Raw genomic sequence first — 14,939 nt, forward strand, 5'->3', positions numbered from 1 at the left:
TGACTGACTGACTGACTGACTGACAGACAAGCATCTCAGCATAACATAACTTTCCCTTACGAGAGCTTTAAGCCGGTTAGATATATAAATGCTCATGAATCACATCACAAACCGTTCCCTGTAGAAAGGTGAAGAACCATCTGCCAACAAAATAAGCCTGAAAGATTCAAAAAATTACTGTGGCTTTAAAGTTTGTTGTCACGAACTGTCACGTTCAAAAGAACCTTAGTACTCAAGGGGACAGAAATTGTAATCCTTTGGGGGAACCGCTTCACGTAAAATGCGAATCTTAAATTAAGTGTTTTATAGGCACATTACCATCTGCTATTGTACCTTTCAGTGAAAATATGTTATATTCTTGAACGTGTTAGTATATTATTGATAACATTATTCCCTCTGCAGTTTATTCTATTTGTCACATTTTGGTACAATGATACTTAGGTAATAGACGTAATATTACCCTCTTATTGTTCTAATCGAACGATCATATGCTATTAAGAAGGGAAAGTTGGAACAGATAATATTCATCTTGCGCTTGTTTACCTGAATGTACGCCAACAGTAATGGTGAGAGATCGCAAAGGATCTCCAATTTGACTTAGATAGCCATCGTACCGTGTGGTAGATGCCATTATATGAACTTATCATATTCGTGGGATGTTTGCACTGCAATATAAAATACTTAAAAGACAGAACTGCCCTATATAAAGAGGATTATGGCTAATCTATGCAAATGCTGAAAATTCAAACTGCTGTACAGAGCACTAGCTTCTGGGTCTTGTTTTCAGCATTTTTTTCTTTGCTCCGCGAGAAACACACAGGTCGTGTATCATGAACTAAGTGTTTGTGAATGTCGTAGAATGGTAATTTGATACACAAATTAGTTGAAAATCAGTATGTTTGTTTCATAGAATGAAAAAAAAAACTTTCCAAATGAGACAAATTCCCCTACAAACAGCTGCTTAGATTGTGTGTCATTCAGGATTATTCAAATATGCGGCATTTGCATGTGAAAAACCCAGATATAGGGAATGTTTATATTTTGGTGATTACTCGCCAGTGCATGAGTCATCACAAGTTCTCCACCTCCAAACATACAGTCAGTCATATGCAAAATAGGGTTCCAGGCGCCGGCAGTTCTCTGTTTAAGTATGATAGTCTGATAACAGGTACTAACAATCTCTAGAGCGGTCCTTCCAGCGTCGATTACAACTGACAAACTTTGAAGAAACCCCATGCTCGCAATGGTAGATTAGCGCTAGCTAGCAATTACAAATTCACTGCAAAACTGTCAAAAACTACTCAGTGAGGTTAAACTGAATAGTAACCAAAGATAAATGTAGATGAAATCGTAACTTTATACTATTTAATGATATTTTGAAAACTTTATTATTAAACCGTCGAAAACATAGTTTGGTTTGGGTTACATTAAAGGGGGAACAAATACAAGGCTCGTTTTATTTTAGCAACATTTCGTTATGCCTAGGGACCCAGAAAAGTCTTTTTCGTCGAACCTACCTCTCTGAAATAGAGTTATGAAAATTCTGGTTAGAAAAATCCTTCAGTAAATTGGGGCAAGGCATTCTGGGAAACAAAGTTCGGAGCTCCTAAGTTTTATATAACTGAAGGGGCAATCAAGTACATCTCAAGATTACAACCGACAGTCCTTAAAACGTCGATGGTGTAAAGTAGCGGCAAAATTTGCAAAAAGGCTTTTGACCTTTTTGCGAATTATTCTACAACTGATCCCAAACGTACTCTCAAATCACGTGATGTGGTTTTAACTTTGCTTGAATTTTCTTTTTTTTCCCCCAGAGAACTGCTGATTTAGTCCAAAAGAATAACTTCGGGTGTTCGATCATGATGAGACATTCGACCATTATGTCGCCAGCGTAATCAGCTTGGTGAACGATACTATCGCATTTACCTTATCCCGCCAAGATAAACCCGTAATGGCATATTAGCTAGATTTGACCTGTCCAATGATAAAACCTAGATTAATTTCATCTCGTCGTCAAGGGTTATCAGTATTTTATGCCGAGCTCAGTAAGATTAAAGATTGTGTATATATTTTTTCTTCAGTTACAAAACAAACAGCTTATGTTGGATAGCAGCTCCGTTTTTAAATCAATCATGTACTTTAAAAAAACAAAATCTTTAAGAGTAGTTATCTCATTGCCCCCGTTGCGCTTTTTCTTTACTCCTGATACGAACAGATTTAAAGTCCGAACTAAATCCCCAATAACGAGTCAGTGAATTATGTCACCCCATTGCCAAGAACGGTTCAAATATTGAATTTGATATTCAATATACGAACCCAGTCAGAGGCAATATTTTGATTCAATTAGACTTAGGAAATTTCACAGAATCTCCCATCACATAGGTTAGACAACATTCGGGAAATAATTTTTTTTTATTGACATCTTGGGGGCGAACACTCTACCTCCCTTGTGTTTTATACAATCGAAGTGGTGTCATAAGAGACTGGCCTAGAGTAAATTCTGAATGTATAAATATCAAGTCGAAAACGTGTCTTGATGGATTGTTAGATTTCCACAAGGAGAGAGCAGTATGTCTGCGCACGCATGATGATATGTTAATATGCCCCCCTCCCTCCAATGATATGTTAATGTTTGCTCCATAAATGGAATGTTATCTCATCTCCATTGACAGGTTAACTATTTGTGAAGTAAGCGAGAAGATCTGTACACCTCAGCGTGAAATCCGTCAACCGTCAACACCCTAGGATGCTTAGAGAAAGTTTACTGGTAGTTATTTTAACAGTGGTACTGCCTAGACTACAAACAGCTTTAGCTGTGGCCTTGGATGACAACAATGACATAGATAATCCGCCTGTAAGTACCATTTCCTGTGTTTTTTATCCCATCCCTTCCATGATTGCAAAATCTGAACAATACGAAGTTATATTTTTTAGGTATGGGGCAGAATTCTTCCAAGAACGAATTTAAACACGCTTGATTTATTTCTCTGTCTTGAAACCAAAATTAAATCAACTTTGAGTAAAAATGTTATAGGAAAACCCGTGATTTTGACATTTAAAGATCGAGTGGTTGGTATACATACCACGACAAATAATGGCCAAGATTTGTAATTAATGTACCGATACTATTGAAGTAGGAAAGGTACAGGAATTCATCATCTGCATGTGTACTTTCACATAGTCATTCGTTTTCTATTCTGACTACATAAAAACTGGGAGAGTTCAACAAAACACAGCAACATGGCTTTCTGATTAATCTGACTAATTTTCGACCTGTTCACAGAATCATAGGGTAAACAAAAAAACTTATAACAGCGGCCCTATTTAAGGCTTAGTACATGTATTAATCTCAGACTGTTTCTTTTGTAAAAGATGACAGCAACATTCATTTCAAAATGTCTTTTGTAACTATTTGTGTTTTCATACCCATATTTCTGTCATCTTAAAAAATAACACCAACTACAGCCAGATCCTGAAACACACATCATCACTTTAGGTATTAAAAAATAAGATTTTCCTAAAAAAGGTCATGTCTTGAAAAAATGATCAACTTCATCTGTGTGGCTTGCATATAACATGAGTAATTTGCATAATTAATGACATTGTTGAACTACGTATATGATATATCCCCAATGTTTGCCTAGAATCTAATCTAACTTGACGGAGACAATAATTATATCTTGACTCACATGTCATATGTATATATAACAGCTATTACCGAGTAATTTGCATAAGATTGTATTCACTCATTGGATAACGTATTATCAAATGATGCCTAAAAGGTCATCAAACCTAATAGAGATATGAGTAATACGATCAGACATGTGTTTATATATATATATATATATATATATATATATATATATATATATATATATATATATATATATATATATATATATATATATATATATATATATATATGATCAATGCTACTTGCCAATAACATTACTGATTGGCATAATTAATTTGCATAATTAACATGTATTGATTAGGAATTAAGTCATAATTCATGTACGGTTCTTAATTTCAAGACATTTTCAGTCTAAAATACTCTAAGATTATTATGACAGTTTCGGGTTCTGTCAAGAGATGGCGCTATTTACATTCCATCATGCTTCAATGGCCTAACAATGTCCCACTTATGAAGAATAGAAATTCCTTTTCATGTCCCTATTGGAAGGAATTCAGTTTACACTGGGTTATACAATCGATAGCCGTATGAAGTAGGCTTACACATACACACAGTGTTGATACTATTTATGTTGGGATCAGGTTTCTAGCAATGATAAAGTAGCGAGTGCATTCCATCGTCATTTCGAAAGACATGTCTCTCGAAAGACATTACTGTCTCCAAGAAATTATCAAGATAAATGATTAACAAACTATGCCATTTTTTTTCTTAATTTTGAAACGGTTAATCGGTACGATATTGGAACTGGATGTAATGATAACATCAGTATTGCCGGGGACAACGTTCATTTATCATATAGTACAAAGACCTCCGGTATATTGATATTTTCTATCTTGGAGTCAAAAACATGTACCATTGGGAATCAAACAACATGATAAGTAAAAACAGTAATATGAGAATTGAAAAATAGATTTATTATTGGTGACAGTAGTATACTTTTGAAGGAGAAAAATCACAGTTTTTTTGCTATAATCGTTAATGAATGTTGTCGTGAGAATTGGACTTTCAAACTTTTATCTTTGTGAGGGTTAATGCCTGTCAAATGTGAAAGACACTAATCTTACATGCAATCTATGATAGGTTCATTAACAGATAAACTACAATAATTCTGTCGTGCTTTTCCACTCAGGATTACCTCATATTAGGCAGTTTCAGGGCCGAACCTTGCCCCCACGCTGTTAGTGTTTTTAACGTTTTCATAATTTATTGAAATTCAACATCTTATATGATCGTTAATGTAAAATGCTTTTTGTCATTTTCAGAATGATAAAGCACTTTTCCTTCCTATTAAAATATCAAATACTGGCATTGAAATCTAATAACGTTCGTGTCGGTATGTGCTGCACAGTTATCAAATGCATCAATGCCATAATTGGAATTCCTACATAATGTGTACAAGAATGCAAAAAAAAATCGTTTTCTGAGCTTATACAGCAAGACATCAAGAAATATCAAATGTTTTGTATTGGGTTAATCCGGGTTTCCATAAGATGGCGTGATTCGTGAAGGATTGTCATTTCTGTGGTCTGATCAGCTTATATCAAAACAAATCACGAAATAAAAATCTAAAATTACCACCTGTCAGAAAAATGATGGCCAGACAACAGACGCTGTCTTGCTCCTGTAAGATGTGAGTTTTATGTTGACAAAGACTAATAACACCATGGTTACATTACTATAGTCTAGTCACGCAAGAAACAGTTAGCTTAAGAAATGGGCAGTGGTTAAAAAGAATAACGCATATTTAATATTCTAAGGAACCGTTTGTGTAATGTTGAGAGTTGTGTGCAAGTATAACGACAGGTTTTTATTGGCAGTAATTACAAACTTCCAAATAAAAATACAGATTAATCCTGTAACATGTATTAAAAATCTTTTTCTCGAGTCACGTTCACATTGTTCAGTTATCAGTGCTTTTTGTACAGTTTGCTTTTTACTTAATAGACGTTCCACTCGTTGCAAACCTAAATTTGTACTTTTATCTGTTGTGGTTTTTAAATCTCAGCTTCTAAAGACACTGATTAAAGTCGTCATTCGGGGGTTAGTCAGATAAAACCTGGCCAGTACTAATATAAAATCGTATTCGTAAACTTGATTCAGATCTAGTACACATCGAGGTCGTTTAAAGTGATCATATGGATGAGGATTGGGTATTTATTTTGGATTTGTAATTTATGAAGCATGCAATTTTATCATGGCTTCCTACTTGAAAAATCAATGTGAAAGAACAAATACAAAGTCTGTGTTTGTAACTCAATACACTGCAAAAAGCTAAATAATATGCAAAAAGTTAAATTTATTAAATAATCTGCAATGTATTGAGTTACAAACACAGATTTGGTTAATATTGTTTCAATTGTTTTATAAAATTGAAAAATCCAAAATAAATACTCATCCATATTGCCACTTTAAGGTAAAACATCTCAAGGATGTACACAGATAGAAGACGGCATCACTTTTAAAGCCGATCACATACTTCTTAGTGTAATTAAACGTTAACAAGTAAAGATTAGTTAATTGTAAGAGTCGTCTCCTGGGCATGCTTACCTAGCTTCCAGTCAGTAAAGATTCAATAACATAGGCATTATTAGCCACCAAGGACCGCTGCTGCATTACTCCGATTGTACGATCTTCATATGTATGTCATCGCTGCGATTCAAGTTTCAATCTCAGTATTTATTGAATGTATTAAATATGTAATCCCACAGAAAATATTAAACATTTAGTATTCATACTAGAGCTTGAAACGTACTGCTTGAAGATTTTTGTGAAAACACGTAACTTATACACGATCCTAATCCTGTATATCGCCTTCGGTGAAAAAGTAAGACTTACGTTCTTAAAGATGGAACGTTCAAAAGGATGAACTACCATTAAAATAGGTACAGACAGACAGGCAGGCAGAGACAGATAGACACAGACAGATAGACACAGACAGATAGACAGACAGACAGACAGACGCGCACGCACGAAAGCACGCACGCACGTACGGACGTACACACATACATACATCCATGCATGCATACATACATTCATACATACACACACACACACATACATACATACATACATACATACATACATACATACATACATACATACATACATACATACATACATACATACATACATACATACATACATACATACATACATACACTGAATATGATAAAAATGTTGACAATTTGATATATGCATTAATACGAGGAAACTGAAGTGGGGGGAGGTCTGCGAGGATGACGGAGTGGTTTTGCCAATCAACATGACAAAGCTTGTATCCCTCAAAAGAATGATATTCCCTTTAATAGAACTATAAATGTCTCTTAATTGCTATTTGTTGATTGTTATCAGTCAATTCCTGTGCATGTTTATGTGATAAGTTGGTCGATATACAACATCGCCTCTTGGTTAGATTGTATCATCATTCATATCACTTCTATGACGTAATAGTCGAGGTGATACGATCGGGCGAAGAGATAATATCGTGTAATAAACTCAAGTTATCATTTTTAATGACATCACCATATCTCGTTTATGAGGTGCACGTGGCCTTGTCTCAATGTGACGTGTGCAATGACGGACTTCCAGTGTTCTCTTCTAGATAAGTCAAATGGGGAAAAACAGTTTACGACAGAATCCCAAAACAAATAGCTCTGAACTCAAAATGACTACGTTAATATATATAATATAAATGAACGTAGACATGATACGTTCTGTTCAATTCAATTCTAAAATCATTTGAGTTATACTAAATATTTTATTGTGAATTTACTAAAATTGGTAATTCTTGTATTCTCTTGTATCGTCAGAACATACCCGAAGCAGCAATTGTAAGCGAACATGGGGTATTGAATATATATATATACTATCAGATTGATATATGATTTGCCTTATGTAATGGGATCTGCACAATAGCACGTCATTATCCCATGATTCAAAGAGAATCGATAAACAAATCTCCTTTTCGTTTTCTCTAGATTCTACAAATTTCAAAATACTGGCCAACAGACGAGCTTGGTAGTTCACCGCTTCTTGGAGAAAACGTCAAAGAAGACGAAAAGAGAAACGGATTCTGGAACGGCAAGAGGAATGGGTTTTGGAACGGGAAAAGGAATGGTTTCTGGAATGGGAAAAGGAATATCGATGAGACAAAACGAAATGGATTTTGGAACGGCAAAAGGAGTGGTGGAAGCATGGCTATGGATGAGGAGAAACGAAACGGTTTTTGGAACGGAAAAAGAACTACAAAGGCGACCGGAAATAATTTCCTGAACATGCTGTCATCAAAGAAGCCAGAGACTGAACAACAGGTAAATAATGAAAACTTCAACAACCCGCATAGCATGAATCGGGGTATCAAACAAACCTATCAATCTAGGGTCGTGAAACATACATTTGACCATTAAAAGATTTCCCTTTATAACATGAAAATAGGCAACCAAATATAGTAACTAATCATTTGGGAAATTATCTGGAATACTAACAGCTGTGCTCTAGTTTATAACTGAAATTTCTACTCCTGAACTATTGTGCAACTGTAACATGGAAATTCCTGAGGAAATCAAAATATATCATTATGGGTCTACAAGGTACACGTTACATATAAATGTTGTAATATCGTTTAACAAGTACTGGCAGATAAAGCATATCTCTGAAACTAACCCTGTTTCGTACTGTGTCATCTATCTACAAATGTACTTAACCTATTTGTTCATTTCAACTCATCATGTCTTTATCAGATCGTGAAATTTATCTTTATCAGATCGTGAAATTTATCTTCGGGTTAAGTAACAAGGAAAGAAAAAGTATCATTTAGACATGAACACAGACTCAAATTTGAGATAGTACATTGAATTTAAGTTGAAAGACTTTTCATGTACTTGTGTTATTCACTTGGGGTTTGTTTAGGGTTATTTCCGGCCGGATAGGAGCCAAATGCCTAACGATAATTATGCAAATTACACGATACCGCAGTAATGGGGTTAGCGGAGATTTTGCGTGTAACATCTTAATGCCTTCTTTAATATGACCAGAATGGGTTGGGAATAAAAACCTAGCAAGTAAAGGGAATCACGATTTTGAACAGTATACTTAAAATCCCTTAAGATGAGCTTATATGTCAAGCAAAGTGACTGGTTTTCGCTGAACGTTGACGTTCAGTGGCTGTGAAGAGGCTTAATTCCTACGTTGTCTCTCCACCCATAATGCAAGCGTGTAAAAGATTCGAATATTAAATGTTCTTGCTGTCAACTCATGTATGCCAGTAAAGACTAAAGTTTCCATTCTTATCACAATTTTAGTCCCTTTATCACCACGTACGTAGAGGGCGCAACGTAAGGTGACCTTATTTTGTTTATGTTTCTCATTACATTTTCATAGCAACTATGGGTCGGTCGGTCGATTTAAAAAACAAATTTAAAAAATTAAAAATCGTCTTGTTTCTCTGACTCTCCTTTTCTTCCTGTCTATCTTCTTTTTATTGGATTCATGGTAGCAACCCCTTTCCCCAGTTTTTTTACACAATTGGTATGTTCTCAGCCCCCCCCCCCCCCACTGGAATAACTTCCATCACGAAAGAAATACTCTGTTCGTGAACAAGTGTTATTGCTACGCCATGACTGTAGATGACGTTGATAGTCCAAACATTAGCTTATTCGTGACAGAGAGGGCGCTGGAAAATATTAAAGGCCGGGGAAAAAATGTTTTGATGTCGGAGCTTAAAATTTGGGTCGGTTGGATAATGACGAACAGAAAAAATATAGAGTCACCCTAAACTGGCCTACATAGCTATACTCATTGTTAGCTGATGGCTATTAAGCGAACTTCAATTAAGTAAACTGTAGTTATAAAAAAAAGTGCAAGGGTTTATGGGAAAAATGTAATGATGACATCATTTTTACGCTAATCTTGTTTAAATATTTTGCCATTCGTTGCATTTGTCAAGATAAAGTAATTAGGGTATTCATGACGTCACCACAAGAGGTTTTCCCATAAACCCTCACAAGAAATCCTAAAAATAATTGAACACGTGCCGCCAAGTGCAGTAGAGCTTCTTTACAAGATTTGTGAGTTGAGTAAGTTACCGAGGTGTTATATTATTACCCCAAATCGTATGTAAGTTGATAGCAGTAATCAATACAACTAGTGTACTAAAGGCAGACACAAGTCTGACGTGGACTTTTCCATCTAACACACGTACATTTTAGTTGTGCGGTGTTAAAACGATAACCAATTGTGCGAACCATATACATAGTAACTGAAAACGTGCCGTGTCGGATTCAATTCCACCTTGAAGGATATCCCTACGACCCGGTTTTGAAACTACTGACGTATCAAAACGATAAATATGTGCGTCAAGTACAACAAGACGAATGGGGTTTACCCATGAAGTATGTGAAATAAATGGTTAACGAGTGAATCTCCCCATCTACGCGTCTATTTTTTACAAAGTTTGCCTTGCCCCCATATTTCACTTCAAAGAGACAAAGCCGTGATATTTAAAACTTATTAGAAAGGTTGCAAACAGGGGTATGTATGATTCATGACTCTTAGCATACTACTTTAATTCGCATGAGCCGACCAACGTTCGGCATCGAAAGAGTACCATAGAGCAGTGTAGGTGCATGCCATTGATTACACATACGTGATGGCTCGATACTCTGTATACTTGAAAAGCACCGACTGTTGAAATGCTTGTCGGTTCTTCCATTTCGGCTTATGTATTTTTAATAGCCACGCGTTTCCAGGTAATGCTGTGACCTTTCCGAACATTGTCATGGGCATACTATTCAGTCTCATTGTGTGTGTTTTCGCCGTCTCCACTCTCAGATATATTCGATTCGTGCACTTACGTAAAACAAGAGGTTTTGTCTCAAACTTTGATGTGATGCATGAAGACAAGCCAATCTGCTAAACTTTACAGTCTGCCAATTTATTTAAAAAGTGATAACGGGGAAATGTAGTCACAAATTCAGAGTAAATGCAATACTTGCCTTCTTCATTCGTGTTACTACCAAACCAGGGTGACTTTACAGTCTCTACCAGGTAGCACGATGTTTTTACATCAATGAAAAATAATACAGACAGTGATAGCGCAAAAGCATATAAAATCATACATTTTGTCTCACTGTGAACAGAAATCAACAACACTGTCGGGTGAAGCAATGGAGACTCGAACATGAAACTGTTCATCTGTATTAACAGTGAGATAAAATGTAACAATTCATGTGCATGCGCGCTATCAGTGTCTGTATATTGTTTGTAAACATCGATCATGCCGCCTAATGTAAAGTCTATAGTCTTTCTCACTTGGTAGTATCATCTCCCCTCCAATGTCTATGGTAGTATATTCTCAACAAATACGTGGTTCCGGGTCTTTAAATTACAAGGTATAACATGCTTAAGAGTGACTTTGATTGGGGATGGTAAAGCTATTCGTCGGGCACTCCAAGGTACGTCTACTTAACCCTGGGAATACATTGATATTTACCGATAATTATTGAAGGCACTTAGCTGATGAGATTACGCTAATGTTCCCTCCCAGACAACTTGAGACCTAGATAATATTGCATTATGCTAAAATTAGATTGTGGCAACATATTGAGTATAATTATTTAATATTACATATATTCAGTACAATGTAAAACAAGTCTGTTACAAGCACTAAATGTTGATGAATAACTATTTAAAGTATAAAGATATAATTTGTTTAAAGACAAAAGATATATGCATTGAACCTTAAATTAAACGTGTGTGTGTGTGTGTGTGTGTGTGTGTGTGTGTGTGTGTGTGTGTGTGTTTCTGTTGACTCGGTAATACATGATAAGTATTAGTATTACCAAGTATGAATATGTACGTACGTACATACATGTAATGAATGCCACTGCCGATGGCCTGTCATTTGTGTGTGGGGGGGAGGGGAGTCCGGAGTAATCGTCCCACTTTATATAAAGCAAATGGAACAAAAAGTACGAATAAATCGCCGACGTCACCCACCATAACGATACAGATTTTATTATGGAAAAACGAGTGTTTTATGAGAATCATTTTAACTAAAATGTGGTCATCTCAATTGTGTTAAGTAGACCGTTAAATCTCCTGTAAAGTCCATGGTAAATCATTATTATAGCTCTTGATTACAACGTAGGCGTGTATACGTAAAACTATATTCACTTTGTCTCATTCTACGAGCGGTACGTGATACACATCATTACTTAAGCGGATCATGTTTGATTTTGTCTGGGGATGCGCGGTTAAAATCTAAACAATACTTTTAATTCTTTCGATCATGCCGGAAATGCAGCCATATGGGTGACATCCGGTTATCAATAATTCGAAATATGAAAAAAAAAGAAGGAAGGAAGTCGATCCCCTGCCGCCCATTCAACTGATAGAAAACAGCGTGGAAGTAAAGGTTTGGTGGCCATGGCTGTATGATATTAAGAGTCGTGTCACTCGTGTTCTTTCACAGCAGCTGCTTTCAATAGTATTTCAGATGAATAAACGTCTTGCACAAATGGTGGTTGTCCTTACAAGTTAGAACTGAGAATACTACGCCGTGTTCCGTTATCAGAAAGACAAAAGATTGCTTAGGTTGGCCACTTGGAGTGCTGTTCGGAAGCAGTTTTTTTTTTACCAGAAGTGAGGGCCATAATACAGGTAGTTGAATACCAAAGCCTCCTTTGAAAACTTTTGACGGCATTCTCAACCATATTCTAAGCATTCTGAAAACTTAGCTTCAGATCAAATGATTTTCATGTACCCAGGGAATTGGTTTAGCCAGGTTTTTTTTCAGTCGTCGTATCATGAGTATGTTAGTGTTATGCGTGATAGTATGAAAATCACGGTATCCAAAAAAGTAACTCATAATGGCGAACATGATGCGTCACGTGGTATAAGATATTCACATTTACAAATTGCAATCCAAAGCTACAAGTAGAACCATTATATTAGTATGCATTATTTCCTAACATATGTACTGACTATCACCATGACAGGGTGATGCTTCGTAGAAAAATGGTCAAATTTGAACAACATATATAAATTCATTTGACAGACCTATAGATATCATTTGTCTAGTCACAAATGTGTCCCTTATAAATCAACAAACGGACACTGTAGAATATACTACTCTCCAGAAGAAAAAAAATTCTATTTAAGTGACTTCGCTTGAATCATTATTATTGCAAGACTAATCCACCATCTCTTGATAAGAGAGCGTGATATCACTCAATAAATCAAAAAATATCAAACAAATTAAAATGTATGGAGAGGTTTAGTCTATGCTGGGTATTGATAATTGATGACGGATTTAAGATAGAATTTACCTCGGGGACAAATCTTTTTATCTTTTTTTTTCAAGTGAGATTTCTAGATTCAATTTTACACACTTTTATGTCAAATCGATCGCATGCACCCTTACACTATGGTTTAATATTTAGATTATTGTTCAGCCTTTGTTCCATCAACGATATATGTCGTTATGAATATTCGTCCAAATGCGACACATTGTCGACGTCACTCCCAGGTCTGAAAACAAAAATCAATGGCAAAAAAGATTGCATTAAAATTGTTGTTTGAAATGCCGTATACGTCGTTAACCGTTGTTGATGAAGTATTACTATGCAATACGTCAGATCTGCCAGTCTAATGGTATTATTTGTTAACTGAAGTGGAACGAGTGAGGGCAATCCGTCTATTGATAATTCTTCAACACCGAGTCTGTTTTCAACACCTTCGACATCTTTGCAAGTCGATTTCTCTTCCTCTTATATTACTCCAAGTCGTGTTGTTGTCGGGAAAACGCAAGTGTTTCCTGGCACATTATTTTGTTGAGAATTGGCTCGTATGTAGGAATACAACAAGATCACGCCTTTCGGATACATTGGAGACATCTAAATTGTATCATAACTCATTTTAAAGTGATGTCATTTGATCTTGTGTGATCCATTACTGATCTTTGTAATTCCCTACGGTGATTTTAAGAAATAACGTCATATTTTTGTCTTCTTATCTTAAATTTAAAATTTTCATTTTCTTCTTCTAGTGTTCCCCATGTGGACCAGGGGGCAAAGGTCAATGTGTGACGTATGGAGTATGCTGCGGCGTCGAAACTGGATGTTATATACTTACGACAGAAGCTGATGTTTGCGTGACGAATCCACCAACAACTCTTTGTGGCGGAAGTAACCGAGACTGCGGAAAGGACGGGAAATGTGTCGCTGACGGAATTTGTTGTAATGCTTCGGACAGGTCATGTTCAATCAACCCAGACTGTGATATTGTATGGTACTGATGTTACTTACAAAATTAAGGAGTCAAATAACACAAGACAAAGTTATTTCTTTAAAAACAGCAGTGTAATCAGCATACATACCCTACCACTGCGTTCCCTGTGATTTTCTATGCATGAAGTCAAGGAAAGAATGGAAATGACACAATTCACGACCAGGCAATCATTGGAAGAACGATAATCACAGGGAACCTAATAAATACTAGTATCAATCGTCATTTTTGTTCAAAATACCATAGTAGATTTTGTAAAAGTTGGCAATTAAAATAACGACCGTCAAAAAAAGCGAATTTAACATTTCCCGGTGATACTTTATATATATATATATATATATATATATATATATCTCACATTTTAATATTTTTATTTACATTGTTGCATCACCAGTAAACACAAAGTCTTTAAAGTTTCGACATCACATCTGAAATGTTCTTAGTGTTATAAGGGTTTACACATATTTAGATGTACGAGAAAAAATTTTCTGCAAACCAAATGAAACGTTAGGCATTGAGCTCTCTACTGAACACACCAAAATGTCTTTCAGACCAAAGATGAAAGTTAAGGACATCTATGAAACAGATTAAGTCCTTTTCTTTTTGTTAGAAATATATATTACGGACTAGACTAGATAAGATAACTTCTTGATTGATTAATTTATTGATTATTGGTTATTGATTATGATAATTCCGCCATCGGCTGATGTTCCATTTATCAAACGAACACGTCATCATTTGATTTGTAAAAGAACGCATATGGTCTCCGCGTACCAAGTCCAACAAATGTTGAATTTGACTGAGATGGATGATTGCGCCCTCTCGTGGTATGAAAAGGTGGCATGTTATAATGGTTATATAGCGAGTGTAAAGGTAACAGACTCTAAATCAATATAATCGGTTATCTAATGCCAGAAATACATTGGGTGTTGATACACTGTCGTCACTCGAGTGTGTGAAA

The 14,939-nt window shown here is 35.7% G+C and overlaps 1 protein-coding gene across 3 annotated transcripts in view; it reads left to right on the forward strand.

Annotated features, from left to right (window-relative positions):
• LOC144446769 (uncharacterized) overlaps window positions 1-14,284 on the forward strand; it is a 63,637-nt gene extending 49,353 nt beyond the window's left edge. For all 3 annotated transcript variants that reach the window (XM_078136600.1, XM_078136603.1, XM_078136601.1), the window contains 3 exons: window positions 2,673-2,854; window positions 7,672-8,004; window positions 13,740-14,284. In XM_078136600.1, the coding sequence (XP_077992726.1) occupies window positions 2,747-2,854; window positions 7,672-8,004; window positions 13,740-13,988 (690 nt within the window). In that variant the 5' untranslated portion in view covers window positions 2,673-2,746 and the 3' untranslated portion in view covers window positions 13,989-14,284. The remainder of the gene's footprint in view (window positions 1-2,672; window positions 2,855-7,671; window positions 8,005-13,739) is intronic.
• Window positions 14,285-14,939: the final 655 nt, after the last annotated feature.

This window comes from Glandiceps talaboti, chromosome 15, assembly GCF_964340395.1.
Source record: "Glandiceps talaboti chromosome 15, keGlaTala1.1, whole genome shotgun sequence".
NCBI lineage: Eukaryota > Metazoa > Hemichordata > Enteropneusta > Spengelidae > Glandiceps > Glandiceps talaboti.